Below are 26,620 nucleotides of genomic sequence, written 5' to 3'. Positions count from 1 at the left end.
GCAAGCGTCGCCCAATCCCCCCGAGAAATGATCTTTTCATTGGTGTTTACATGGAGTCATTTAAAGGGACTGGAGGAGACCATTCTGTCCCTCGAGTCTGTTCCACCATTCAATTTGATCACAGCTGATCTGAATCTTAACCCCGTTTACCCGACTTTGCTCCGAATCCCTTCATAACCTTACCCTACAAAAATCTTCGATCTCAGTATTGAAAGCTCCAATTGACCCCCACAGCCTTTTGGGGAGAGAGTTCCAGATAATTTTAAGGTTATACCCCTTGCTCTGGACTTCCCCCCCCGACCAGAGGAAAGAGTTTCTCTGTAATTGGCCAGCATGGACTGGTTGGGCCGAATGGTCTGTATATTCTCTGTAATTCGACCTTATCAAAGTCTTCAATCATTTTAAGCACCTCATTCAGATCACCCCTTAACCTTCTAAACTCAAGTTTTATTGTATCTGCCCGTGATTCCACTTGCAGGCACCATGGTTGGGTTTAAGGAAGACCACTACATGCTCCGTCAAAGCAAGCTCACCTCCGACAGCCTGGACACGCCAATGGTCCGGACCAACAAACCGGACGGGACGGACATTGTGAGGTGGCAGGTGGTGGACAACGTGCACAAGGGGGCAACGGCCCAGACCCAGCCCACCAACCCCAAGGACACTGGTACGTACCGAGGCGGCTCTGGGCAAAATGAGGGGGTTCGTCACTTCCGGGCAGGGCGGGCACTAAAGCTTTTTAATGGTTTTAAAAGCATTCTGTTTGTATTTGTAATGTATTTGCTTCATGGGCTCTGTGCTTAAGAATTCATAGCAACACATTGCTATTAAGAACTAGTTGGTTTATTAGCAAAGGTTTAACAATCACACGACACATTACCAGTTCATCCACCAGGCTCACAACCACCTCATCGTGGATCCCCTGAACCCAACTGGCTGGGGTTTTATTGAGTCTTGTGAACATCATGTGACTGGCTCAGCCACTCCCAACTCAACAGCTCTACAACTATTTTGGTAAAACAATAAATCAACTCGTTTCCCCCCACCTACTAGAGGGGCACTAGAACCGACAAGTTGAACTTTGGAACAAAACCCAATCAAATTAAAATTTGGTTTCCTGGGGTGATGATGCACTCCAGTCCCTCCGGTGCCCACCTCTCGCGGAAGGCCGCGAGCGTACCGGTGGACACCGCGTGCTCCATCTCCAGCGACACCCTGGCTCAGATGTAACCGTGGAAGAGAGGCAGGCAGTCGGGCTGAATGACCCCCTCGACCGCCCGCTGCCTGGACCGGCTGATGGCCCCCTTGGCCGTGCCCAGGAGCAGTCCTACGAGGAGGCCTTCCGACCTGCCCGCTCCCCTCTGTACAGGGTGCCCAAAGATCAGGAGTGTAGGACTGAAGTACAACTAGAATTTGAGGAGCAGCCCCTTCAAATAATGGAATAGGGGCTGCAACCTCACACATTCAATAAAAACATGGAACACTGACCCTTCCAGACCACAGAAATTCAACAGCTCTACAACCATTTTGAGCATAACTTTAAATCAAGTGCCTCCTTTTGGTATGGGCACTGGAACTCAGAAATTTACAAATAAAACTTTGAAGGAAACTACGTTCAAATTGAGCTTTTGGTTGCCGGGGGTGATGATACACCCAGCCCCTCCGGTGTCCACCTCACCGCGTGCTCCATCTCCAGGGACACCCTGGCGCAAACATAGCCGCGGAAGAGAGGCAGGCAGTCGGGGTGAACGACCCCCTCGACTGCCTCAACAGCTCTACAACTCTTTTTGGGGAGTACAAATAAACATTAGATCGAGTGCCCCCCGATCTGGGGGATACTCCAGACACTTATAACAGCCCTCTTTTTTTTGTTTTTTTTTGTTGTTTTTTTTGTATTTTTGTTGGGTTTTTTTGTGGTTTTTTTAGGGCATTAAAATTCAATATTTTTCAAGTGCCTCCTATAAAAGTGGAGGGGGACACTAAAACCCTGGCAATTAAAACAAATTAAACTTTAAAACATAAAATCAAATTAAAATTTGGTTGCTGGGGGTGATGATGCACTCCAGCCCCTCCGGCGCCCACCTCTCGTGGAAGGCCGCGAGCGTACCGGTGGACAACGCGTGCTCCATCTCCAGGGACATCCTGGCTCAGATGTAACCGTGGAAGAGAGACAGGCAGTCGGGCTGAACGACCCCCTCGACCACCCGCTGCCTGGACTGGCTGATGGCACCCTTGGCCGTGCCCAGGAGCAGTCCTACGAGGAGGCCCTCGGACCTACCCACTCTCCTCCGCACAGGGTGCCCAAAGATCAGGAGTGTGGGACTGAAGTGCAACCAGAAATTGAGGAGCAGCCCCTTTAAATAATGGAATAGGGGCTGCAACCTCACACATTCAATAAAAACATGGAACACTGACCCTTCCAGACCACAGAAATTCAACAGCTCTACAAACCTTTTTCGCATAATCACAGGTGCATACATTACACTATTCTCTCTGTTAAAACAGCCCTTCAGGTTTTCTGTGCTAGTCTGTGTCATGCAGCAACAACGTGCATTTATATAGCACCGTTAATGTAGTAAAACGTCTCAACGCTCCTGAGAAGCGCCATCAAACAAAAATTGATGCCAAGCTGCGTAAGGAGATATTAGGACAGGTGGAGATGGGTTTTAAGCAGAATCTTAAAGGAGGAAAGAGCATTAGTGAGAAGAGGTTCAGGGCCTAGGTAGCTGAAAGCACAGCAGACAATGATGCAACACTGAAATTCGGGAATGCGCAAGAGGCGAGAATTGGAGGAGCAACAGATTGGGATAAGGAAACATCATTCAATGTTTCACAGCCAATGGAATTGCAAGAATCAGGAGCTTGTGAGCGTGCTATGTAGTTAATATGTCCATGTCAGAAACCAACATTCTTGTTTTGTAGTTTTCTCATTTGTTTTCCCATTTATCATCGCCCAGCGCGAGCAGCATTGAGCCGCGTTGCGCACCTCACAACACAATCGGAAGGTTTGAGGTCGTGGATGACTGGAGCAAGCGGAACTTTTACACCTGGCTCTGTGTCTTCCCCACTCCATCCCCAGCAACACACAGCACTAACTGGTTCAACAGCGCAAGAGAAGGGTCCTTGACTCAGACTTCATGTAGAGTCACTGTGAGACAAAGGAGCCTTCGGCCTTGGTGCAATCACGCTGAGAGTTGGAGTTCTCGTGCTCACTCGTTGAATGGTTAAATACGCTGCCCAGTCTGGAAGAAGGTCCCAGGTTCAGTCCCCTAGTCTGTGTTCATTTATTCGCTAGCGGGTATATGGAGCAGATCACTGAAAGGCTGACCCCCTGCTTCCGGGTCGCTTAAAATCTATAAAAACAAACCCTCCACCTCTTTAACAGCACTGGGCACCTCAGTACAACAGTGCTCCAGCACCCAGCATTCTGAAGGCAATAATGAAGGTATATTTCCTTCATTACATACAAACATAGAAAATAGGTGCAGGAGTAGGCCATTCAATTATTCAATATGATCATGGCTGATCATGCAAATTCAGTACCCCATTCCTGCTTTCTCTCCATTCCCCTTAATCCCTTTAGCCATAAGGGCCACATCTAAATCCCTTTTGAATATATCTAACGAACTGGCCTCAACAACTTTCGTTGGTAGAGAATTCCACAGGTTCGCAATTCTCTGAGTGAAGAAGTTTCTCCTCATCTCGGTCCTAAATGGCTTACCTCTTATCCTTAGACTGTGACCCCATTTGAACAGACTGGCCCAAATACGGGCAGGCATATTCCATGTTTGCCCATCACTTCCAGAGGAAAATTGCTGAAGTGCAGGACTGACCCCTCCCCCACTCCCACCCTGGTACTTTCTAACATTTGGGGGGAGGGGGGAGGACAGGGACGAAACGTGAGCCCACCAAGTCAAGTTCTGATCTGTCGGGGGGGTGTGACTGAAAAAAAGTGTGACAGGAAGTAAGTGTGACACTTGGAGGAAGTGTGCGCTAAAGGCAAGACTTTTAAGTACAATAACACATGATTCTGCCCAATTTGCTTTCCTTGTTGTAGTATGAAACTTTACGTGCACTTTCTGATCCCCGTTCTACTTTCCCCTCTCAGTTCTGTACAACCTGTCGCTGCGAGCGGCTCGAGTATTCAACGATGAGCTGAGAAAGCCGGACTCAAGGGAGTTTGATCAGCTGCGGCTTGACGTGGATGAGAATGTAAGTGTGCGACAGTGAGTGGTGTGCTCACCGGTGCTGCATGGACCCGTATCGGGCCAGGCCAGGTGTACGCATGCAGGAAGTAACCAGGGCAGCCCTTTCACTCTGGGACCCCCGACCCCATTGCCGAGAGCATACAGAAAACAAGTGCAGGCAGCGGAAGGAGCATGCGGCAAACCAGACTCCCACCCACCCTTTCCTCAACCACTGTCTGTCCCACCTGTGACAGAGACTGTAATTCCCGTATTGGACTGTTCAGCCACCTGAGAACTCACTTTTAGAGTAGAAGCAAGTCTTCCTCGATTCCGAGGGACTGCCTATGATGATGATGACCCAATTGCCCTTTTCCATTTTGCCACTTGAGCTTTTTACCCCCATACAACATACACTTCCTTCTGTTCAAAAACCCATGAGCCTAGAAATTCGAGTCGGGCAGTGGCGCAAATCTGGCGGGATCCGATCGGCCGTCCGTTACACACAACACCTGATATTCAGTTCCACTGATCGAGACAAATTTCTAGGCCCATGGGTTTTATTTCAGTTAATCGAAACATAACAAGAAATCTTTCTTCAAAATTTATCACAATATATTAGAATTCAATTTTATTCACTATTATTAGTCAATCTTCTGTGGTTTTATACATGGCGATTCAGTCTCCATTTTAAAGTTATACAGTCTGTCTTTAACGTTATTATCCAGTATAAATTCCAATATCCACATTTATAATGGAAACTGCCTATGTAAACTCTCACCAGTTGTAGCGTGACATGTTTACATAGAAAATTTCCATTGTAAATGTGGGCATAGTAATTTATAATGGAAAGGTTAACAGGAGCGTGCACAGATGTGAGATTTTTTATATTGTGTGTGTATATATATATTATGTGTATGTATGTATGTATGTATAAATAATATTGAGGTATTGGTGTTGGTTTGCTGTTGGATTTGTGAAGTAATTGGAGTGACAGCCTGATGTAATAGTTCACCTTGCATTTCAGGGGAAGCTAGGTAAACATACGAGGCAGAAAGGAATAGAAGGATATGCTGACAGGGTGCAATGAAGTAGGGTGGGAGGAGGCTCGTGTGGAGCATAAACACCGGCATAGACCAGTTGGGCCGAATGGCCTGTTTCTGTGCTGTACATTCTATGTAATTCTATGAATGTTTAATGTTCTGGCTGACCTCTGACCTACGTGTGGTGTCCCTTCAGCTCAATGAAGTATATAAACGTGTCACTGGGGCCCAGGCAGTCCGCAAAACCAAGTTCAGGTAAGGACGTTCCCCTACCTCTCCAGTCTTTCTGTTATTGTGTGTGTGTGCCTCTCACTCTCTCTCTCCTTTCTCTGTGTCTCTTTCTTTCTTCATCCTTTTTCTCTCTGTACTCTTCTCTCGCTCCTTTCTCTCTCTCTGTGCCTCTCTCATTTCTCCCTGTGTCTCTCTCTCTCTCTCAGAGCTTCTCTCTCTCCCCCACTCTCTGTGCCTCTGCCTCTGCCTTTCTCTCTCTCTCTCTCTCTCTCTGTGCCTCTCTTGCTCTCTCTCTCTCATTCCCTATTCCTTTCTCTTTCCCTCTCCCTCTCTCTCCCTCTTTATCTCTCTCTCTCTCCCTCTTTATCACTCTCTCTTTATCTCTCTCTCCCCTCTATCTCTCTCTCTCTCCCTCTTTATCTCTCTCTTTCTGTCTGTCTATCTCCCTCTCTGTGTGCTTCTCTCTCTCTCTCTCTCTCATCCCTTCTCTCTCTCTCCCTCTGTGTGCTTCTCTGTCCCTTCTCTCGCTCCCTCTCTCTCCATGCCTCTCTCTACCATTCCCCCTCTCTCGCTCTCTCCCTCTTGTGGTATATTGTAATTTGGAGGAGGATGTAACACTGAGAATTGATCTGATTCAACACCTAAAATTCTATTTTTTTTTAGGCTTCAGCCGAATGCAGGAAAGAGGTAGGTGATTTGTCGACTCCCTCTAACCAGTGGGCGTAATGCAACATCTCAGTGCTCGTGCCCTTTAAGAACATAAGAAATAGGAGCAGGAGTAGGCCATTCGGCCCCTCGAGCCTGCTCCGCCATTCAATGAGATCGTGACTGATCATCGACACCAACTCCATTTTCCCACCTGATCCCCATATCCCGTGATTCCCAGAGACCCCAAGTCACTTGTCACTGTGTACAGCGACCCACACCTCACACCTCCCTCTGGAGCTCACTCCAAGACACTGACATCACCTCCTTCATTCAGAGGTTTATTTTTTAATCTCCTCTTCGCTACATAAAGTTACCTTTCTTCATATGTGAACGTAGACATTGGGTGCCACTGGCTGTTCCACTGTAACTCCACCTAATCCTATTCTTTTCTACCATCAACAACAGGGATCAGTGAATAACGGTCAGGAGCAGGAACCCGGACTGATGCTTTCTTTCCCTGTCTAACCCCCCAAAGCTGAGTTTCCCCCTGAAACCATCAAACATCATCGAGCTAAAAGAGAAAGGAAAGACTTGCATTTATATAGCACCTTTTACAACATCAGGTTGTCCCAAAGCGCTTTACAGCCAATGAAGTGCTTTTGGAGTGTAGTCACTGTGGTAATGTAAGAAATGCGGCAACCAATTTGCGCACAGCAAACTCCCATAAACAGCAAAAGAAATAGTGACTAGATAATCTGTTTTAATTTTGGTTGAGGGATAAATATTGGCCAGGACACTGGGAATAACTCCCCTGCTCTTCTTCCAATAGTGCCATGGGATCTTTTATATCCACCTGAGAGAGCAGACAGGACCTCGATTTAACATCTTATCTGAAAGACAGCACCTCCGACAGTGCAGCGCTCCCTTAGCACTGCACTGGAGTGTCAGCCTAGATTTATGTGCTCAAGTCTCTGGAGTGGGACTTGAGCACATGATCTCACGGCAACGAAAGTGTGAGCACAGAGCCAGGTCTGAACTCAATGTGTATGGCTCAGTATCTTCGTGACCTGTGCTTTTACCCACTGGGCCATCTAGGGGGAATAAATACAAAGTGAACCTTTGACCCCGTGATAAACCGAAGCTTCTGGACAGTATGCCAAGCCTACAGAAACCCATTGCCTGTTGGTGCTTTGATGTTTTGTGCTCCTCGGGATCTATATTGCGAGACAGCGGGCCTTAGTGCCACCATCTCCAGCCACCGCCTCTTGTTCCACCAGTCACTACACAGCCCAGCCCCAATAGCAGGCAGTGCTGGCATCATTTCAGGGTTACGGAGTCAATAATTATATAGAATCTTACAATCTTACGGCACAGGAGGAGGCCATTCAGCCCATCGTGCCTGCCAGCTCTTTGAAAGAACTGTCCAATTAATCCCACATCCCCTGCTCTTTCCCCACAGCCCTTCAAATATTTCCCCTTCAAATATTTATCCAATTCCCATTTGAAAGTTACGATTGAATCTGCTCCCACCGCCCTTTCAGGCAGCGCATTCCTGATAACAACTCGCTGCGTAAAAATTAATTCTCCTCATCTCCCCTCTGGCTCTTTTGCGATTATCCTAAATCTGTGTCCTCTGGTTACCGACCCTCCTGCCAGTTATTTACTCGAGCAAACCCCTCGTCATTTTGAACAGCTCTATTAAATCTCCCTTTAACCTTCTCTGCTCCAAAGAGAACCATCCCAGCTTCTCCAGCCTCTCCACACAACTGAAGCGCATGCTCGGTAATTCTGACTATTTCCCCACCACAGGCAGGACCTGACTATCATCGACACCCAGCTCCCGGCCCCTCGCTCCGCACAGTCAGAGATCGTGAAATTGACCGAGCACCAGGTCACCATGGGAGCTTTCAATGATCTGAAGGTTATTCCCGGCTATTACACCGTGGCGTCTGATCGAGGTGAGATTAAAGTGGGAAAACGTACCTCTTTCCACTGTCCGTCGGACATTTGGGAATGGGATGAATGGAGTGGATCACTAGGGCTGGGGTTGGCTGTATGGAGTGGATCCCAGGGCTGGGGTTGGCTGTATGGAGTGGATCACTGAAGCTGGGGTTGGCTGTATGGAGTGGATCACTAGGGCTGGGGTTGGCTGTATGGAGTGGATCACTGAAGCTGGGGTTGGCTGTATGGAGTGGATCACACGGGCTGGGGTTGGCTGTATGAAGTGGGTCACTGAAGCTGGGGTTGGATGTATGGAGTGGATCACTAGGGTGGGGGTTGACTGGAGTGGATCACTAGGATGTGGGTTGATTATGGAGTGGATCGCTATGACTGGGGCTGGCTGTATGGAGTGGATCACTGGGGCTGGGGTTGGCTGTATGGAGTGGATCACTAGGATGGGGGTTGACTGGTGTGGACCACTAGGATGGGGGTTGACTATGGAGTGGATCACTGGCTGGGGCTGGCTATATGGAGTGGATCACTATGGCTGGGGCTGGCTGTATGGAGTGGATCACGGGCTGGGGTTGGCTGTATGAAGTGGATCACTAGATTTATCCTTAAGCTTATCATTCCATATTGTGGCTTGGGCTCAGTGATGGGAGTGGATTTCAGTCGTCACACATCTCCCCGGGCTGTCCCTACACCGGGGATTGAATGTATAAAGGCAGGTGTTTGAGTGCAAGGGGATGTCTGAATGTGCTGGGGTTGGAATCACCGTCTGTGTCCCTTGTTCCTTGGCACCTTGGCAGATGCCCTCGGGCTGGTGGAGTTCCAGGACGGGGTGGAATCCGTGGATGTGCGAGTCCCGCTCTTCGTGAAGGATGAAGACGATGATGAGAAGCGTTTGCGAGTGGAGGCCCTGGATGTTCCACTGGGAAAGGCGGAGATCGGCAAGCGGTTCGTGGACATTACCATCATCAAAGAAGCCGGTACGGATTTGGGAATCTCGCCTCAGCCTCGATTGGTCCGGCTCAGCTCGGCCCCCTGTCGTGCCGCCCACCCAAACCCCATTCTGGTTCCTTGCAGTCTGTCCATTTATCTTTACGTTGACACTGTGGCCTTTAGATTATCTCCCCCCCCTGCCCCCAATTTCTCCTGAAGCTGCTGAAAGCTGCCCTCCAGTACCTCGTCCTAATGGCCATTTTACACGGCTGAGGCTGGACAGCGCGCTATTAAACTGTGAAAGGCATCACAGCCGAGCGCAGTTCTGTCCTTGCCTGACGCCACATGAGCGCGCTATCTGGCAGGGGCTGCTGGATTGGGATCAGGAGTGGGATCGGTCCAAAATATAGATTTTTCTAAACCTTCCCTAAGCCAGGAGCAGTGAGGCTGATCGTGGAGCTCCTGATGATCAGTTAGCTCGGCAAAGCCCGGGGGGTGGAGAGACTGGACCTGGTCTGTGTCGCAATGCCACACCGCACGGTGTAATCACTGATAGAGCCACCGCCGAACCCAGCTCGCGGATGTTGTTGTCCATCTTCTTTCTCCCCGCCCCGAAGGAACCGACTCTGGGTCCGGGAGCACCAGCTGCCCCTCACACAACAATGGATGAGTTTAGGCCGCGAGGGCCGGTCAGACATTCGAAGGCATCGTAGCCGAGCTCACTCGTGACCCCACCCTCGCTCCCCGGCACCCTCGCTCCCCGACAATCCGACACCCTCGCACCCCGGCACCCTCGCACCCCGGCACCCTCGCTCCCCGACAATCCGACACCCTCGCTTCCTGACACCCTCGCTTCCCGACACCCTCGCTCCCTCGCTCCCCAACACCCCGACACCCTCGCTCCCCTGCACCTCGACACCCTCTCTCCCCGGCACCCTCTTCCCCGGCACCTTCGCTTCCCGACACCCTCGCTCCCTCGCTCCCCAACACGCCGACACCCTCGCTCCCCGACACCCTCGCTCCCCGACACCCTCGCTCCCCGACACGCTTGCTCCCCGACACGCTTGCTCCCCGACACGCTTGCTCCCCGACACGCTTGCTCCCCGACACGCTCGCTCCCCGACACCCTCGCTCCCCGACACCCTCGCTCCCCGACACCCTCGCTCCCTCGCTCCCCAACACGCCGACACCCTCGCTCCCCAACACGCCGACACCCTCGCTCCCCGACACCCTCGCTCCCCGACACCCTCGCTCCCCGACACCCTCGCTCCCCGACACCCTCGCTCCCCGACACCCTCGCTCCCCGACACCCTCGCTCCCCGACACCCTCGCTCCCCGACACCCTCGCTCACCAACACTCCGACACCCTCGCTCCCTGACACCCTCGCTGCCCGAAACCCCAACACCCTCGCTCCCCGACACCCTTGCTCCCCCACTCCCTCGCTCCCCTGCATGCAGTGGAAGGTCCCACATGGCAGACTGGTCATGAAAGTAATCCAGGGGATCCAGGGCAAAGTGGCAAGTTGGATCCAAAATTGGCCCAGAGGCAGGAAGCAAAGGGTAATGATTGATGGGTGTTCTTGTGACTGGAAAGCTGTTTCCAGTGGGGTTCCGCACTTGAAGTGCCGTAACCTACAGGGCTACAAGAGCTGGAAAGTGGGATTAGGCTGGGTAGCTCTTTGTCGGCCGGCGCAGACACGATGGGTCGAATGGCCTCCTTCCGTGCTGTAAATTTCTATGATTCTATGAAATAGATTAACAGCTTGGAACAGGTAAAGTGCATCATGGGTTAATTAGTATCTGGAACTACAGTGCGACCAGCAAACGTGCTGGGAACTCCATTAAAGGGCTGGGAATTCCCCAGGGGTGGAAGGGGAGGGCTTCAGCCAATCGTCTGGCATAAACGTCGGCGGACGATTGGCAGGTACCCCACGGTGGGCAGGTAAATTTCCGCCGAAGGTTTTATCCCGCCGCCGTTTGACATGTGCGTTTCTGCCCTTGCCTGCAGCGAAAAGCATTGTCACCTTCCTGCAACCCTCCTACACATACCAGCGGCAAGACAAAGTGGCTAAAATCCCCCTGCTCCGGGAGATCATCGAGGACGGACGCACACAGGTCTCCTACAGGACCCGGGACCTCACCGCCAAGGACGGCAAGGTAGGGCCGACACACGGTGACCGAGCTCGGGGAGCCTGGGAGAAATACGGCCCCCCACCATGTACACCACCCGAGATTACCACTGGCCGCTGACCATCGGCCATTTCTATGGTACAGCCTCCATATTACACATGGAGCGCTGTGCCCAATTCTGGTCTCCATAGTTACGAAAGGATATACTTGCTTTGGAGGCAGTTCAGAGAAGGTTCACCAGGTTGATTCTGGGGATTAGGGGGTTGACTTATGAGGAAAGGTTGAATAGGTTGGGCCTCTACTCATTGGAATTCAGAAGAATGAGAGGTGATCTTATTGAAACGTATAAGATTATGAGGGGGCTTGACAAGGTGGATGCAGAGAGGATGTTTCCACTGATGGGGGAGACTAGAACTAGGGGCCATGATCTTAGAATAAGGGGCCGCCCATTTAAAACAGAGATGAGGAGAAATTTCTTCTCAGAGGGCTGTGGAATTCGCTGCCTCAGAGAGCTGTGGAAGCCGGGACATTGAATAAATTTAAGATTGAAATAGACAGTTTCTTAAACGATAAGGGAATAAGGGGTTATGGGGAATGGGCAGTGAAGTGGAGCTGAGTCCATGATCGGATCAGCCATGGTCTTATTGAATGGTGGAGCAGGCTCGAGGGGCTGTATGACCTACTTCTGCTCCTATTTCTTATGTTCTTATGATATTGAAGGGCGGGAGAAGGCGCAAAATAGAATTGCCAGAATGATACCAGAACTGAGGGCACAATTATCAGGAAACTTGAACAGGCCGGGGCTCTTCTCTGGAAAAGAAAATGCTGAGGGGTGACCTGATAGAGGTCTTTAAGATTATGAAGGGGTTTGATAGAGTAGATAGGTAAATATGTTAGTCACTAATAAATACTGTTGTGTATCTGTAAAGCATGCACTCCCATGTTCCGCCACCAGGGAGCGCATCCCCTGAAGTCCCAAGGGATCCCAGCATCCCTTGGGAGCACTATATAAGCCAGCCCCTAAGGCCTGTTCCTCACTTTGGTGTTTTAATAAAGACTGAGGTCACTGTTACTCTAACCTCCCTGTGTGCAGCCTCATCTGTGTGAGGAACACAATAAATACAACAGGGAATTCAGGAGAAACATCTTTAGTCAGAGTGGTGAGAATGTGGAACTCGCTGCCAACAGAGTAGCTGAGGTAAATAGCACAGATGCCTTTAAGGGGAAGCTGGATAAACACATGTTGGAGAAAGGAGTAGAAGGATATGGTGATAGGGTGAGATAAAGTCGGGTGGGAGGAAGGTCGTGTGGAGCATAAACACCGGCACGCACCTGTGGGGCCGAATGGCCTGATTCTGTGCTGAACATTCTACATCGTGTAATTCCGGAGGGGATGTCTTTCGGATGAGACGTTAAACCAAGGCCCTGCCTGCTCTCTCAGGTGGTTGTAAAAGATCCCATGGCCCTATTCAAAAAAGAACAACGGAGCTATCCCTGGTGTCCTGGGGGCCAATATTTATCACTGAAACTGATAATCTGCTCATTACCACGATGCTGCCCCAATCACCTTAAATCTGTGCCCTCTCGTTCCTGACCCTCCTGCCACTGGAGGCATTTTCTCCTTATTTACTCCATCAAAACCCCTCATGATTTTGAACACCTCTATCAAATCTGCCCTTAACCTTCTCTGCTCTAAGGAGAACAACCCCAGCTTCTCCAGTCTATCCACGTAATAACAACAACAACTTGTATTTATAGCGCCTTTAACCTAGTAAAACGTCCCAAGGTGTTTCACAGCAGTGTTTTAAGACAAAACAGATAAATTTGACACTGAGCCACATAAGAAGAAATTACGGCAGATGACCAAAAGCTTGGTCAAAGAACTGAAGTCCCTCAACCCTGGAATCATTCTCGTAAATCATTTTTGCACCCTCTCTAAGGCCTTCACATCCTTCTTAAAGTGTGGTGCCCAGAATTGGCCACAATACTCCAGCTGGGACTGAACCAGTGTTTTATACAGGTTTAGCATAACTTCCTTGTTTTTTATAAAGCCAAGAATCCCATATGCTTTTTAACATCCTTCCCAACTTGCCCTGCCACAAAGATTTGTGTACGTACACCCCGAGGTCCCCCTGTTCCTGCACCCCCTTTTAAAATGGTACCATTTAGTTTACAAAAGCAAAATACCGCAGAGGCTGCAATCTGAAATAAAACCAGAGAATGCTGGAAATCTCAGCGGGTCGGGCAGCGACTGTGGAGAGAGAAACAGAGTTAATGTCTCAGGCCGATGACCCTTTGTCAGAACTGAAGAAACTTGCGATGTAACAGATTATTGAGGAAGTGCAGGGGCAGGGAATGGGGGAGGGGAGGAGAGAACCAAAGGAAGGTCTGTGATAGGGTGGAAGGCAGGAGAGATTAGAGAGACAAAAGGGATGATGGGCCGAATTGAGATGGTAATGGGACAAGTTAGGAAACAAAAGATAAGTCTAGACAGGGAGTGAATGGTGGAATTATCAGCAGCTGCCCTGGGAAACAGAGAAATAAAATGGGATGGGGGCGTTTGCAAAAAATGTGTTTGTTTATATTGTCTCTCCGTTCTTTGTACCAAAATGAATCACTTCACACCTGTTGCTTTTTGTTGTTGCAGGATTACATATCGACAGAGAACGAGGTCACCTTCCTTCCCGGAGAGACCCACAAGGAGATTCCCGTCAAACTCCTGGAGCAGACAGAGATTGACTCGCTCCTGGGAAACGAGCAGATCAAACAGTTCCTCATGGAGCTGTACAAGCCCCGAAATGGAGCCAAGCTGGGGAAGTTCCCCCGTACCACCGTCACCATCGCCGATGAGAATGGTGCGTTCCCATGCCTTTCATCTCCCGTTTCTCGGTCAGCCCATCCCCTTCCCCAGCCCCGCAAGGAGTCGACTCTTCCTGGTGACCATCGGCCCCAGCACAGGCCATTGACGGGCCGTGCCCAAGCAACTGTACTTCTGTGTGAGCTGCACACAGTGAGTGGTGGGGGGGCTGTTTAACCAAGGGGGGCATCATTGCAGGCAAGTCCAATTCCCTCCTCATTTAACAAGTGTATCCATGCATACATACACACCCACACATACACGTGCATACATGCACACCCATACGTACACACGTGCATGCAGGCACACACATGTATCCATGCACACCCTCGCGTGCGCACACGTACACACGTGCCGATATGCACAGCCTCGCACACGTACACACGTGCATACATACACACCCTCGCACACCCATATGTACACACGTACATACATGCACATCCTCGCGCACCCGCACGTGCACACATGCACACCCTCGCACGCACACATGTATACACAGGCACATGCGTGTATGTACAGCTGGAGTGCGCCGTACAGTTTTGGTCTCCTTATTTAAGGAAGGATATACTTGCATTGGAGGTAGTTCAGAGAAGGTTCACTAGGTTGATTTCTGAGATGAAGGGGTTAACTTATGAAGAAAGGTTGAGCAGGTTGGGCCTGTACTCATTGGAGTTTAGAAGAATGAGAGGTGATCTTATTGAATCGTATAAAATTCTGAGGGGGCTCGACAGAGTAGATGCAGAGAGGATGTTTTCCCTCGTGGGGGAATCTTGAACTAGGGGACATAGTTTCAGAATAAGGGGTCGCCCATTTAAAACAGAAATGAGGAGGAATTTCTTCTCTTAGAGGGTCGTGAATCTTTGGAATTCTCTACCCAGGAGAGCTGTGGAGGCTGGGTCATTGAATATATTTAAGGTGGAGACAGACATATTTTTGAGTGATAAGGGAGTGAAGGCTTATGGGGAGTGGGCAGGGAAGTGGAGTTGAGGCCAAGATCAGCTCGGCCATGATCTTATTGAATGGTGGAGCAGGTTCGAGGGGCCAAATGGCCGACTCCTGCTCCTATGTCTTATGCTCTTATGTACACATGTGCCTGCCGTCACACACACACACATGTATACACAGGCATACACGTGCATGAACACACACGCTCATTCCCTTTCCGTTGGGCAGCCCGCGCTCTCTCCCTCGCCCGAAGGTGCTGAGGCAAACTGCTGTGTGCCAACTGCCGCCCCGGCCAGGGACTGAAACTGGGAGCTTCTCCCAACTGTTTCCAGACTTGACCACTTCCGTGGCCGTCAAGGGATGGCAGTTGAATCCACTTTATGTTACACTAACACTAACTCGAGACACAAGCTGACTAAACCTGCTTTAGATTGCAGCAGTTCAGGGGGATCTGGCGGAACCCAGTAGATCAAGTTCCCCTCCCCCCTCCCCCCCTCTGGTTGTTTTTATGTTGCAGCGGCCCCTAGTCCTCGCGCAGTAAGCTGTGACCCCCCCTCCCCCTCCCCGGTAAACGTACCAGGTTGTTCACGGCCGGGGGGACTGAGGACCCAGCTCGGGATCTTTCCCACAGATGACCTGATGACCTTTCCTCGGGGTTGTCACTCTGTAAGTGTGGTCAGTGTTTCGATGCTGGGGATGTTGGCCTGGTCGAGAACGCCAACGTTGGTGCGTCTGTCCTCCCAGAGTATTTGCAAGATCTTGCGGAGACATCGTTGGTGGTATTTCTCCAGTGACTTGAGGAGTCTACTGTACATGGTCCATGTCTCTGAGCCATACAGAGGGCGGGTCTCACTACAGCCCTGTAGACCCATGAGCTTCATCAGCTCTGTTGGACGGGCCACATAGTCCGCATGCCAGACCCGAGACTCCCAAAACAAGCGTTCTACTCGGAGCTCCTTCACGGCAAACGAGCCAAAGGTGGGCAGAGGAAACGTTACAAGGACATCCTCAAAGCCTCCCTGATAAAGTGCAACATCCCCACTGACACCTGGGAGTCCCTGGCCAAAGACCGCCCTAAGTGGAGGAAGTGCATCCGGGAGGGCGCTGAGCACCTTGAGTCTCATCGCCAAGAGCATGCAGAAACCAAGCGCAGGCAGCGGAAGGAGCATGCGGCAAACCAGTCCCACCCACCCCTTCCCTCAACCACTGTCTGTCCCACCTGTGACAACGACTGTAATTCCCATATTGGACTGTACAGTCACCTGAGAACTCATTTTAAGAGTGGAAGCAAGTCTTCCTCGATTCCGAGGGATTGCCTGTGATGATGACTATGTAAAACCGGTCAGGAGTCGGTGGGCTAGCCACAACACTGGAACCAATAGAGCGGCAGCTCGGGGGATCCTTGCGTTGTCAGGTTCTCCTTTTATTGAATCCTTTGTTGAGACTTTCAGTGCTGCTTCGAGTGACAGATCCGCACGTTTACTTGTGTGTGTACCGCCATACGTGTGTGGAGAGGGGTTGTGTTAGCGCCTTTTTGCGCACCACAGGATTAGATGTATTTAGATCTGTTCTTTCAGTGTGCACCAATCGGGGGATGGGAGAGATTCATTAGGACATGGACAAAATGAGTGGGCGCTTCGCTGAGTGAGGAACCCACTGGGTCATGCTTCTATACTCAGACACCAACTGACTCGGCGGGGGTGGGGGGGGTAGGGTGAGACCCCAGGGTTAGTTATTAATGTATCCTCATGTCTAATGTTACAGCGAAGCAAATGCTGAATCTCAACCAATCCATGCTCCCGATTGACTCTCCGCCTCTCAGTGTGAAAGCTCATCCAATCGACAGCAAGAGGATCCGGGTCAATTGGAGCCCGCCTCTGGGTGAACCATCAGGATATAAGGTAAGGCCAAGCACTGTGCCAGGGGTACCTGACCCACCGGTCCCGGACACTGCCCAACACGTGCAGTGCCAGCTAACCTGCACAGCGCCACCACTGTGAAACCTTGAGTCGTTCATCAATACTCAGTGTTAGACACAGAATCCCAGAAGGCATGGCAGTCTGCCAGTTGGAGAAGCCAAAGGTAACACAAGAAGGATTGGGCAGGGAGTAAGGGAGAGACCCGGGGGACTGGCACAGGACACGTGGGCACGGATAACTGCAACCGAAGCAAAACTGTAAAATACCTCGACACACCAACTGGGCAGCATATCTAACGGGGTAATATAACTAACCTGTGGGACAATATCCGGCCAATATAACTAACCTGTGGGACAATATCCAGCCAATATAACTAACCTGTGGGACAATATCCGGCCAATATAACTAACCTGTGGGACAATATCTGGGCATCATTTTCCAATCCTCCCGGGCTACAGGAGTGATGCCAGAGGTTTGGAGGACTGCTAACATTGTGCCATTGTTTAAAAAGGGAGGGAGAGATAACCTGAGCAATTGCAGGCCAGTTAGTTTAACCTAAGTGGTGGGAAAATTACTGGAATCAATTCTGAGGGTCAGTATAAACCTTCATTTAGAAAGACACGGATTAATCAAGGGCAGTCAGCATGGATTTGTTAAGGGAAGGTCATGTCTGACTAACTTGATAGAATGTTTTGAGGAGGTAACAAGGAGGGTCGTTGAGGGCAGTGCGTTTGATGTAGTGTATATGGATTTTAGCAAGGCTTTTGATAAGGTCCCACATGGCAGGTTGATCAAAAAAGTAAAAACCCATGGGATCCAGGGAGAGGGGCAAATTGGATCCAAAAGTGGCTCAGCGGCAGGAAGCAGAGGGTAATGGTCAGTGGGTGTTTTTACGATCGGAAGGTTGGTTCCAGTGGGGTTCCACAGGGTTCAGTGCTCAGTCCCTTGCTTTTTGTAGTATATATAAATGTACGGGGCATGAGAAAGAAGTTTGCAGATGATACAAAAATTGGCCGTGTGGTTGACAGCGAGGAGGAAAGCTGTAGACTGCAGGAAGATATCAATGGACTGGTCACGTGGGCAGAAAAGTGGCAAATGGAATTCAATCCGGAGAAGTGTGAGGTAATGTATTTGGGGAGGGCTAACAAGGCAAGGGACAGTAAATGGGAAGATACTGAGCGGTGTGGAGGAACAGAGGGACCTTGGAGTGTATGTCCACAGATCCTTAAAGGTAGTAGGACAGGTCGATAAGGTGGTTAAGAAGGCATACAGAATGCTTGCCTTTATTGGCCGAGGCATAGAATACAAGAGCAGGATGCTATGCTTGAACTGTACAAAACACTAGTTAGGCCACAGCTGGAGTACTACGTGCAGTTCTGCTCATCACATTACAGGAAAGATGTGATTGCACTGGAGAGGGTACAGAGGAGATTTACGAGAATGTTGCCGGGACTGGAGAATTTTAGCTATGAGGAAAGATTGGATAGGCTGGGGTTGTTTTCTTTGGAACAGGGGAGGCTGAGGGGAGACCTTATTGAACTGTATGAAATTATGAGGGGCCTAGATAGAGTGGATAGGACGGACCTATTTCCCTTAGCAGAGGGCTCAACAACCAGGGGGCATAGGTTTAAAGTAATTGGTAGAAGGATTAGAGGGGAGATAAGGAAAAAAAATCCTTAGGTCAGTGTTTAATCAGCAGTGCATTAAACCAGCATAGATTTAAAGTAATTGGGAGGAGGTTCAGAGGGGATTTGAGGGGGTATTTCTTCACCCAGAGGGTGGTGGGGGTCTGGAACTCACGGCCTGAAAGGGTGGCAGAGGCAGAAACCCTCACCACATTTAAAAAGTACTTGGATATGCAACCATAACCTACAGGGCTACGGACCAAGAGCTGGAAAGTGGGATTAGGCTGGATAGCTCTTGGTTGGCCGGCGTGGGCCGAAATGGCCTCCTTCTGTGCTGTCATTTTTCTATGATACGTATCTGGGCAATATAACTAACCAGCCATGTTCTTTTCCAGCTGAAGTATTGGCCTGAAGATGACGAGTTTGCCTCTAAGGTCATTGACACAAAGAGTACCACTGTCGAGCTGACCAATCTGCACCCGGGCTGCGACTACGCAATGGATGTTCTGGCCTACAACCACCTGGGCTCTGGGCCCCGCTCTGGCATCGCTCGCTGCCGCACTCCCGATGACTGTAAGTCAGCTTTGAGCTATGCCAGCGGGTGCTATGGGACGGGCCTGAGTGCTGCACCTGCACTGGGAGCAGTGTCCCCAAGGGCTACGGATTCCCCCTTGTCCACAGGACTCTGGTTAATCCAACCAACCGCCGACCATAGGCTCCATCATTATAAGTAACATTTTATTATGTGTTAACATTCTCAACCTCCCTGCCTCCTTTGGAAGATGCCCTCTCTGTTTTTTGGGGTAGGGGTAATGTCGTGGTTCGTGGTAACCTAAACAACATTGAGCAATTATAAAGGAATTATAAACGATTATTTCAGTGTACGAGTCATGTGACAACTCAGAAACTAGCGTCTCGTGCTTTCGCTGCCGCGAGGTCTCATGTAGTAATGTGGTATTTACAATCCGTTAGAACTGAATTTCCTCTTCTTTTCCCACCCCAGCTGTGCCTGGGAGAGGAGGGGAGGGAAGGGGAAGGGGTGGGTGGGAGGGGAGAGAGGAGAGGAGAGGAGTGGGTGGAAGGGGAGGGAGGTGAGGTGAGGGAGGGGAGGGGAGGGGAGAGGAGAGTGGGAGGGGAGGGGGTGGAGTTGGGCGGGGAGGAAGGTTGAGAAGGTGAGTTCCTGGATTACGACTCTTTATCAATGTCTCGTGCTCATTCTCACACGCTCACTCACCAACACGCTCTTCTATGTTCGCTCACACTCGCCCTCACTCTCACACACTCAGATTCACTCACACTCATAACAATTGCAAGTGTCAGCCTGGATTATGAGCTCAAGTCTCTGGAGTGGGGCTTGAACCCATAACCTTCTGATTCAGATGTGAGCTGCCCACTGACACCAGAACATGGAACAAAAGTGCCAATGTCGCCAGGGCCCGCCAGACTCTCTCTTGGTGTGGCCACCAGCCCATGCGCAGTGACCTGGCTGACCTGAGGAGGCGATAGTTGGAGACTGTTTCTTCTGCTTCAAATGGAAGAGGAGAACCATTCATGGGGACATAGATAAAAATGGTGTCAACTTCAAGGTAGCAGGAAAGGATTGCTCCCCAGCGAGCCACCCTTCCATAGTCAGTGAACGGGCCATCATTGTACAAAAATCCAAGGTCTTTCGTTAACGTGTCCTGCTCTCTGATGTTACAGTAACTCAAGCAACGATTCCCCTCAAGCAAGGCACCATCTCGATAGAGTCCCCGCCCACCAATGTTAAAGCTCAGCCAATCGACAGCAAGAGAATCCGCATGAATTGGGTCCCACCGCAGGGCCGGCCAACAGGATACAAGGTAATGCATCACCGACTGTCATCAGCAAGGCTATTGGTTAGTGTGTAAGCCGCAAGGCCATTGGTTAGTGTGTAAGCCACAAGGCCATTGGTTGCGGTGTAAGCAGCAAGGCCATTGGTTGCAGTGTAAGCAGCAAGGCCATTGGCTGGGGTGTAAGCAGCAAGGCCATTGGTTAGGGTGTAAGTAGCAAGGCCATTGGTTGCAGTGTAAGCAACAAGGCCATTGGTTGGGATGTAAGCAGCAAGGCCATTGGTTGGAGTGTAAGCAGCATGGCCATTGGTTGGGGTATAAGCAGCAAGGCCATTGGTTGGGGTATAAGCAGCAAGGCCATTGGTTGGGGTATAAGCAGCAAGGCCATTGGTTAGGGTGTAAGCAGCAAGGTCATTGGTTGGGGTGTAAGTGCGAGACACTGAACTCCGAGACCATTGGGAAATACTAGAGAGAGCTGTTGTCTTTTGTGCCATGAATGCGAGTTCTGGACGCAGAAACTTCACTTTTCGATTTATTACAGAAAATGCTACTCACAGAAAGCGAGTGCTGTGGGGACCTCGTGTTCCAGTTGCTGAGCTCAGTAGCAGGGTTGCCAACCCTTGATCTCCCGAACCCCCACGACAATAAATTATACAGGCCATTACCTCACACCTCTTCCATGACCTTTACCCTTTGATTACATTAGCTGTCTTTAGTTCCATGTTCCAAAGACACTCTCTGTGGTACCAGTGGGTTATCGTTTCATGGTGGACCTCAGGACTTATCATAAGCTGTGTGTCTCCTTACATCTTACAGAAAAGGTAAATGCATCACTAAGATGGATAAATTTAAGTACCAGAAGGTTAGAACTACATTTAAAAAAATGATTATTCATTCTCAGGATGTAGGTGTCACTGGCAAGGCCGGCATTTATTGCCCGTCCCTAGTTGCCCTGAGAAGCTGGCTTGTTAGACCACTTCAGAGCAAGTTTAAGAGTCAAACTGGTGTCATATGTCGGCCCAGACCGGGTGAGGATGACAGATTTCCTTCCCTAAAGGACATTAGTGAACCAGTTGGGTTTTTACGACAATCTAGAACTTTCAGGGTCACTTTTACTGACACCAGATTTTTCAAACTGAATTCAAATTCTCCAGCTGTGAAGGTGAATACACATTCCCTAGATTACTGTCTAGTAACATAACCATTACCATCACCGTACCCACATACTTACAGACTAGAAACCTATCTTTATTGACATCAGTCGGTACCTGGGGCCTTGACAGTCTGAGCCTAGTGTTGACATTTCTCAGATACCGCTTGTTTTAACCACAAAATGGACGCCAGACACAACCTCACTTAACGCAGTTTCTCTAACAAAGACATCGCCTGGAATTTCTCCAGGGCTCCTCCCACTATGGGGCCATTACATTGGCAGAAATCCCCTTCAGGCCCAATTTCAGGCAGAGTTAGAGCGGTGGAGTGGGAGAATCTCCCAGGAAATTCCTGCCAATGGTCACTCTTTTTATTCGTTCCTGGGATGTGGGCGTCACTGGCAAGGCCGGCATTTTCTGGTAGCATGACAATAACTTCAGACCTTGCATCGCCTTTTCACGTGTCACATCCCTGGATTTGGAAACCCAAGGAACTCAGCACCATTTGCGCTTAATATTTCTCGTTGGAGGTTTAGAAAGGGCCGATCTTAGCACTAAATCCTAAATCAGAACACCCAAATCTGTTACCATCAGCAACTTGAAATAAATGCAAATGAACTAGAACGGGGATTTAAAATTTATGTATAGCCATCAAAAGTTTCATGGTATATCCCATGTAGGCCCCCCTTCCGAAGTTCCATGGTATGTTCCATGTAACCCCCCTGACATTCAATGGTACATCTTGTGTGCCCCCCCCTGACATTTATTGGTACATCCTGTGTGGCCCCCTGATGTTCCATGGTACATCCCGTGTGATCTCCCCCTGATGTTCCATGGTATATCCTCTGTGGCCCCCTGATGTTCCATGGTACATCCTCTGTGGCCCCCTGATGTTCCATGGTACATCCTGTGTGGTCCCCCTGACATTCAATGGTACATCCCATGTGGGCCCCCCCCCCCTTTCCGAAGTTTCATAGTATGTCCCGTGTGACCTCCCCCTGATGTTCCATGGTACATCCTGTGTGCCACACCTGCTCTCCACCCTCCACAAAGACAAATAGCTTGAAGTCTCCTGACATACATCAGTGTCCCTCTTTCAAACACTGGTGCCTTTAGATAATGGAGAAAGATTGCAAAGTGCCACAGTACAGCGGGACCTGGGGGTACTTGTGCATGAAACACAAAAGGTTAGTATGCAGGTACAGCAAGTGATCAGGAAGGCCAATGGAATCTTGGCCTTTATTGCAAAGGGGATGGAGTATAAAAGCAGGGAAGTCTTGCTACATTTATACAGAATATTGGTGAGGCCACACCTGGAATACTGCGTGCAGTTTTGGTTTCCATATTTACGAAAGGATCTACTTGCTTTGGAGGCAGTTCAGAGAAGGTTCACCAGGTTGATTCTGGAGATGAGGGGGTTGACTTATGAGGAAAGATTGAGGAGGTTGGGCCTCTACTCATTGGAATTCAGAAGAATGAGAGGTGATCTTTATTGAAATGTATAAGATTATGAGGGGGCTTGACAAGGTGGATGCAGTGAGGATGTTTCCACTGATAGGGGAGACTAGAACTAGAGGGCATGATCTTAGAATAAGAGGCCGCCCATTTAAAACCGAGATGAGGAGAAATTTCTTCTCTGAGGGTTGTAAATCTGTGGAATTCACTGCCTCAGAGAGCTGTGGAAGCTGGGACATTGAATAAATTTAAGAAACTGTCTATCTCTGTCTTAAACGATAAGGGGATAAGGGGTTATGGGGAGCGAGCAGGGAAGTGGAACTGAGTCCATGATCAGATCAGCCATGAACTTATTAAATGGCGGAGCAGGCTCGAGGGGCCGTATGGCCTACTCCTGCTCCTATTTCTTTTGTTCTTATGTATCTGCCTCCTTTTCCAACAGAGTTAACTAGAGAAACTGGGAATATTCTCTTTAGAGCAGAGAACATTAAGGGTAGTCTTCAAAATGATGAGGGGTTTGAGAGGGTAGATGGGGAGAAACTGTTTGCATGGCAGAAGGGTCAGTGAGCAGGTGACACAGATTTAGGATAATTAACAAAAAAATCCAGGGGGAAATTATGAGAATTATTTTTATGCAGCTAGTTGTGATCTGGAACGCACTGCCTGAAAGGGGGTGGAAGCAGATTCGACAGTAACTTTCAAGAGGGAATTGGATAAATACTTGAAAAAGAAAAAATTGCAGGGCTGTGGGGAAAGAGCCGGGGGGAGTGGGACTAATTGGATGGCTCTTTCAAAGAACCGGAACAGGCTCGATGGGCCAAATGGCTCCCTTCTGTGCAGTCGGATTCGATGAGTTTGCCCTGGCTCGGTGAACAGTTTGATTGATGCTTTGGCCATTTGAATGCCAACAGTGGCCAACATTTTCAACCGGCCTTTGATACGGTGTCACATAGCAGGCACTTGGCAAAGGGTGGGGCTTGTGGAGTCAGTGGACATGTAGCTGAATGGATAGCAAATTGGCTAAAGATATAGAGAGCAGGGAGGTGGGGTAATTATTAAGATTGACGGATGGTAGAATGCGGTGTTCCACAAGGATCAGTGCGGGGACCACTGTTGTTCAGAATTTACATTAACGATTTGGACTTAAGTATAAGTAACTCAGTAGCAAAATTTGCAGATGAAACCAAACTGTGGGGTGTAGCTAACACTGAGGAAGAACGCAACATAATACAAGAAGTCATTAGAAAGCTTGCAGACTGGGCAGCTAAGTGGCAAATGAAGTTTAGCACAGATAAATGTGAGGTGATGCACTTTGGCAGGATATGTCAGCTGAAACGGAATGAGGTCGAAGAGCAAAGGGATCGAGAGATACAGGTGAACAAATCATTAAAAGCAGCATCACAGGTCAGCAAAACAATTACAAATGCCAACAGAGCACTGGGATTTATTTCTAGGGGTCTGTAATTAAAAAGTAGTGAAGTTATGTTAAACTTGTACAGGACCCTGGTCAGACCACACTTACTGTGCATCATCATCATCATCATCATCATAAGCGGTCCCTCGTATCGAGGATGACTTGCTTCCATGTCAAAAAGGATGAGTTCACAGGTGTTTCATTGAAGGACCTAATATTCCAGGTCTCGAACTACATGTTGAAGGGTGGAAGATGCCTGTGCGTGGTTTTTTTTAACGTGTGGTGGCCATTGCACACCAGCCATCACACGGGCTTGACAGAGCTCGGTTTTGGTCCAGTGGCAAGGGTTAACCAAGACGACTGGAGACCAGTTCTGCTGCACAGACCTAGTATACACACCTACCGCAGTGTTGGCTGGCCCATGCTGCCCCTGGGCCCCAAACTCACGTTTCTCCTGGGCCCCGGTCATTTCCCACTACAACTTACTGTATACCGTCCTGTACACCGTTCTAATCTCTACACTATAAAAAGGACATCGAAACACTGGAGAAAGGATGGTACCAGAACTGATAGATTATAGCGATCGGGAAAGATTGGGGCATTTTTCTTTAGAAAAGGGAAGACTTAGAGGTGACCTGATAGAAATCTTTAAAATTATGAATGGGTTGGATAGGGTAAATGTGGAGAGAATGTTTCCACTTCTGGGAGAATACAAAACTAGGGCCCATAAGTACAGGATAGTGACTAATAAGTCCAATAGGGAGATAATAGGGCAGGGAAGTGGAGCTGAGTCCATGATCGGATCAGCCATGATCGTATTAAATGGCGGAGCATGCTCGAGGAGCCATATGACCTACTCCTGCTCCTATTTCTTATGTTCTTATAAGGAGAAATGACTTTACTCCAAGAGTGGTGAGAATGTGGAACTCGCTACCACAGGAAGTGGCTGAGGCAAATATAGCATGGATGCTTTCAAAAGGAACCTAGATAAGTACGAGGGAAAGGGAAAGAGATCTGCTGAAAGGCTGAGATGAGGCAGATGGAGTGGGGCGAAACCCATGTGAGTATAAAGACCAGCAGAGACGAGTTGGGCCGAATGGCCTGTTTCTGTACTGTATATTCTTTGTATTTCGATGAAATGGCCAGTGCCATCGCCCCAGCTGGCTGGGTCAGGTGCAATAACCAGGGCTCCTTCTTGTGCAGGTGACCTATTGGATTGAAGGGGATGAGAATTCTTCTCAGGTCCTAAACACAACCGTACCCTCCGCCGATCTCCCCAACCTCTACCCATACTGTGACTACGAGATGGACGTCTTTGCCTACAACGCTCTGGGTGCCGGGCCCCGCTCCGAGATCGTGAGGTGTCGCACACCAGAAGACTGTAAGTTACCTCTGAATGACATTCGGAAAGAAGTTGAATTTATTTAGCAACTTTCGTAACTTCAGGAGGTCATAAGCACCTTGCAGACAATGAAGTACTTTTGGAGTGAAGTCACATCTGTAATGTACAGGAAATGTGGCAGCCAATTAGCGCACAGCAAGCTCCCACAAACAGAAATGTGACAATGACCAGGTAATCTGTTTTTGTTATGTTGGTTGAGGCCAGGACACCGGGGATAACTGCCCTGCTCTTCTTCAAAATAGTGCCGTGGGATCTTTTAGGATGTAGATATTTGCATTAGGAAAATGTTATGATTGAGTCTCCATGATCACATGACCTGATTGCTGATTGGTCCCCATGGAGGATAAGCCACACCCAGCAATTTCTCTGGAATGTGTAAATAGAACCACCCAGCCCAAGTTCTCAGTTACTTTGCAAAGTGTAATTTCAGCCATTCTGACTGGCCGACTCTGGACAGGAGAGCTCTCTCTCCCTCCTCCAGTCTCGCTCTCTCTCTCTCTCTCTCTCTCCCTCCCCAGTCTCTCTCTCCCTCCCTCTCCCCAACCGCCCCCCCCCCCCGCCCCAGTCTCTCTCTCTCTCTCTCTCTCTTTCCCCTCCCAGTCTCTCTCTCTCTCTCTCTCTCTCTCTCCCGCCCCCCCCCCAGTCTCTCTCTCTATCTCTCTCTCTCTCTCTCTCATGCCCAGTCTCTCTCTCTCTCCCCCAGTCTCTCTCTCTCTCTCTCTCTCCCCCAGTCTCTCTCTTCTCTCTCTCTCTCTCTCCCCCCAGTCTCTCTCTCTCGCTCTCTCTCTCTCTCCCAGTCTCTCTCTCTCTACCCCCCAGTCTCTCTCTCTCTCTCTTCCCCCCAGGGTCTCTCTCTCTCTCTTCCCCCCCCCTCCCCCCACCCCCAGCTCTCGCTCTCCGCTCCTCCCAGTCTGTCTCTCTC

The 26,620-nt window shown here is 49.6% G+C and overlaps 1 protein-coding gene across 3 annotated transcripts in view; it reads left to right on the top strand.

Annotated features, from left to right (window-relative positions):
• itgb4 (integrin, beta 4) overlaps positions 1–26,620 on the top strand; it is a 128,040-nt gene that overhangs the window by 62,508 nt on the left and 38,912 nt on the right. For all 3 annotated transcript variants that reach the window (XM_070857451.1, XM_070857450.1, XM_070857449.1), the window contains exons 20-31: positions 479–667; positions 4,109–4,212; positions 5,424–5,482; positions 6,122–6,145; positions 7,916–8,064; positions 8,857–9,036; positions 10,998–11,146; positions 13,767–13,974; positions 16,686–16,822; positions 18,861–19,038; positions 20,167–20,306; positions 25,500–25,677. In XM_070857451.1, the coding sequence (XP_070713552.1) occupies positions 479–667; positions 4,109–4,212; positions 5,424–5,482; positions 6,122–6,145; positions 7,916–8,064; positions 8,857–9,036; positions 10,998–11,146; positions 13,767–13,974; positions 16,686–16,822; positions 18,861–19,038; positions 20,167–20,306; positions 25,500–25,677 (1,695 nt within the window). The remainder of the gene's footprint in view (positions 1–478; positions 668–4,108; positions 4,213–5,423; positions 5,483–6,121; positions 6,146–7,915; positions 8,065–8,856; positions 9,037–10,997; positions 11,147–13,766; positions 13,975–16,685; positions 16,823–18,860; positions 19,039–20,166; positions 20,307–25,499; positions 25,678–26,620) is intronic.

This window comes from Pristiophorus japonicus, chromosome 16 (genome assembly GCF_044704955.1).
Source record: "Pristiophorus japonicus isolate sPriJap1 chromosome 16, sPriJap1.hap1, whole genome shotgun sequence".
NCBI classification, from domain to species: Eukaryota; Metazoa; Chordata; class Chondrichthyes; family Pristiophoridae; genus Pristiophorus; species Pristiophorus japonicus.
The sequence above is the reverse complement of the archived record's forward strand: the minus strand, read 5'-3'. Positions and strand labels throughout refer to the sequence as shown.